At 47.1% G+C, this 3,377-nt stretch overlaps 1 protein-coding gene across 1 annotated transcript; it reads right to left on the bottom strand.

Moving 5' to 3' along the window:
- On the bottom strand, positions 1-405 carry LOC142612024 (small heat shock protein, chloroplastic-like). The gene has a single exon (XM_075784157.1). The coding sequence runs from the start codon at positions 403-405 to the stop codon at positions 1-3; it is 405 nt and encodes a 134-aa protein (XP_075640272.1).
- Positions 406-3,377: the final 2,972 nt, after the last annotated feature.

Below are 3,377 nucleotides of genomic sequence, written 5' to 3'. Positions count from 1 at the left end.
TCAAGCTCCAGTCTTCTTGGGAACAATGATTTTCAAGACTCCATTGTCGACTTGAGACTTATACTGATCTAGTAGATAAAGATGAGAGTTACAGAGAAACTTTCCTTCGTAACCCTTAGCGAAAAGCTCAGTAGAGTCCTGTGAAACAGCTTTGAAGCAAAGAGCACCATGGTCTTCCTCTTCCACCCAAACTTTTGTGCCCTCGTTGTCCACCCCAGGTAGGTTGACCTTCAAAATCATCTCTTGCTCATCTTTCTTGACTTCATAGTAAGGACGCACTTCTCCTTCAACTTCAGCAGCAGTACTACTCATGATCAGAGGAAATCTAGTGTCCACGGTGTGGACGAATCGGGCTATGGAACGTAGACTAGAGAGGGCTGAGAGCTGTTTGGTAATGGTAGCCATATATAACTGTTGATGAAGCGGTATCTCGTTGGTTTCTCTGGAATTCGTCCAGATGGTTCCTGGCAGTACTCTGACGAACCTGCGGGAGCAAGACCTTATTCAAGTGGTCACCGGTGTGGTGCCTGCCACAACGCCTTCGATGGCAAAGTCAGTATGAAAGAAAGCAATAATCGAAATATCAAGGATAAACTAGTTCAGGTTGTGATGTTGTCTCCGTACCTTGTATTGGTGTTACGAGGGTTTTATATACCCTTGGGGATTATAGCCGTTGGGGTGTTAATGACTCCCCTGATAACGTCTCTGGTGGAGTTATGGACTTTAATGCGTTTCCACTGGTTCGTCCAGCTAGTCTCGTAACGGTTGGGGCTTTATTGGCAGCATTGAATGGCATTAACTCTTTCTGATGACGCGGATACTGGTCATGTTCGTCCATGAAGGCAGCTTCGTCTATGCTTAACTTCGTCAGTCCCATCAGATGCCCCCCGGGCTTCATGGTCGTCGGTGACGATCGTGGAAGCCGAACAGTTTTTTTTTTTTGTCCTTTGGGATTTCGTGCCGCATTGAATGCGTGGTGGCGGAGTTACGTGGGTCGTGGCCACGTGGCGTGATGTGGTTGGAGAGGGATTGACCCTTGGGTTTCCCGCCGATTTTCGGTTTTCACCTCCATTTGGTTTTTAAACTCATTTCTTTGTACTTTACCTTTCATTTTCTTTCAAACTTTAGTTCATCTCTTCTGAGCACCCTCTTCATATATTTCTTCGCTTCTTTTCCGAGTTTGGTGTTTGCTTGGCTGTTGGGCTTCTCGCTTCTCTTCTTTGAGGTAAACTTTTTCTTCTTCTTCCTTCTTCTTTTTTCCTTCTTCGCAAGTATCTGATTTCTTTTTGGTTTTTTGTTTCTTGGTTCTTTCTGTGTTCTTGTTTGTTTCTCCCCCTCTTTTTTGTGGGAATTTTAGTATTTTCCTATTAGCCTGGGAGTTCATGGTCAGTAATTTAGAGGTTAGGGAAGCTTGTCCTTCAATTTCTTTTCTCATTGCCCGCTTAGGGGGGTCTTTAGGCGCTTTTCCCAATTTGAGGGGTTTTGTTTTTGAGGGTAGCAGCTTAGGCGTTGTTTTAGGTGACTTGTTTCCATTGCTCCAAGAGTCGATCGATTGGTTCGAAGGCTTGGTGAGGGAGCCGCAGTCGATGTCTGAAGTTAGGTCTAGTGACCTCGACACTGGGTTGTCGTCTAGCGGCGACCCTATGGAGGGAGATACAGCCGTTTCGACCTTTAAAGAGGTTAGGGCTTTTCATGCCCTCGTGGAGCCGTGCGGGTTAGATTCTGAAGCTATCAGTCGGTTTAGGGATAGGTTTCAGTTTCCAGAGCGGGTTTGTGTTCGTCGCCCTACTAACGATGATAGGGCTTGCCAGTTTTTCCCAGGTGAAGTGTGCTTTTATGAGGCCACTTTTACTTGTGGATTAAGGCTTCCCGTCCACCCGTTTGTAATGGAGCTCTTAGCTTATTTGGGTATCGCTCCTGGGCAGCTCATGCCCAATTCGTGGAGGATAGTGGTCAACTGTATGGAGATATGGTTGGCTGCTAATGGGGATATGATCAAGGTAAACGAGCTTGTTTATTTGTACCATTTGAAAGAGTTGAAGGAGTACGGGTATTATGAGCTAGTACCTTGGGAGAGAAGAACCAGGATCGTCAATGGCTTACCTTCGTTCTTCAGATACTGGAAGTCCAGATTTGTGTTTGTGTTAGGGGACGACTTTGAGACCCCCTTTAACCAGGATTGGGGAGATATCCCCCGATTGCTTCGTCGGTGGAGAACCCCGACTTTAGGTGCGTCAGTATCCTTTCCTTTCCTTTTCTTGTTGGATCTGATGTTATCGTTGCTAATTTCTTTCCTCCCTGTGCAGTCAAAAGGAGACCAAAACTTAAAAGCAGGTACAAGGAGCGTGCCGAGGCGGCCATTGTGTATTCCCAGTCTATCGAAAACTGGGACGACTTGGTAGATCCTAGGACGCTCGCCTTTTACAACCTAGGCCCCGATTCATCTCCCTTCGTCCTCCGGAGCCTTGACATTGAAGGGAAGAAGAGTAAGTATTTGGGTTCGTCAAATCCATATTCGTATTTAATTACTTTGTTCCTTCACAATACTTTCCTTCTTCGCAGAGATGACGACTAAATTCAACAAGGGTATGTACGAGAGAATGCGATCCAAGAAGGATGAACCGCTGTCCAATATCGGGAAGAAAGTGGTTCGGGTGAAAGGGAAAGTTTCCTCCGTTACGCCGGTTGCTTCGTCTACTCCCGTGGTTTCTAGTGCCAACACTACGAGGACGGCCTCGCCGGCTACTTCGATAGAGGAGATCCTGACCCCTACTTCGAAGAGGCCTCGTACAGCAGAGAAGGGGAAGGAGGCTACTTCTTCGTCAACCATTTGGGATGATGAGAAGTTGGCGATGGACCGGGCTCGTGGTGTCGTGACCGCAGAAGACCTAAAGGTGTTCTCGGGCATGCCCACAAATGAGTTGATGAGTCGTCATCTCCAGAAGCTCGTCCAGGTAACCTGCTCGTTTTAAGTGACTACATATATGCCGGTTTCTTGCGTTGGTGTGTTTTGAGCTAAATTCCGTCGTGTATATATTAACATGTATATTTTTTTGTAGGTGCTGGGGGAGACTGTTCACCTTTCGTCTGAGTATCTTGCTCAGTAGGTTAAGGTTGAGTCTTCGCTTTCCCGGATCAAGGTCCTGGAGATGGAGAATTCGAAGCTGAAGAGGGAGCTAATTGCTTCGATGAAGGACGTTCAACAAGCCAGGGAGGAAGCCAAGAAGCTGAGTGACGAGCTGAAGGTAGAGCAGCAGCTTGTGCTGGAAAAAGACGGGGAGCTGGCAGCCGCGAAGGAAAAGATCAAGGTCGTTGCCACCAGAGCTATCGAAGGTTTCCAGCAGACGGAGGAGTACAACTCTGTTCTCTTCAGCTGG

Source organism: Castanea sativa, chromosome 10 (assembly GCF_040712315.1).
Source record: "Castanea sativa cultivar Marrone di Chiusa Pesio chromosome 10, ASM4071231v1".
Classification (NCBI taxonomy): Eukaryota; Viridiplantae; Streptophyta; class Magnoliopsida; order Fagales; family Fagaceae; genus Castanea; species Castanea sativa.
Note: the sequence above shows the minus strand (reverse complement) of the source record. Positions and strands in the feature narration are given on the sequence as shown.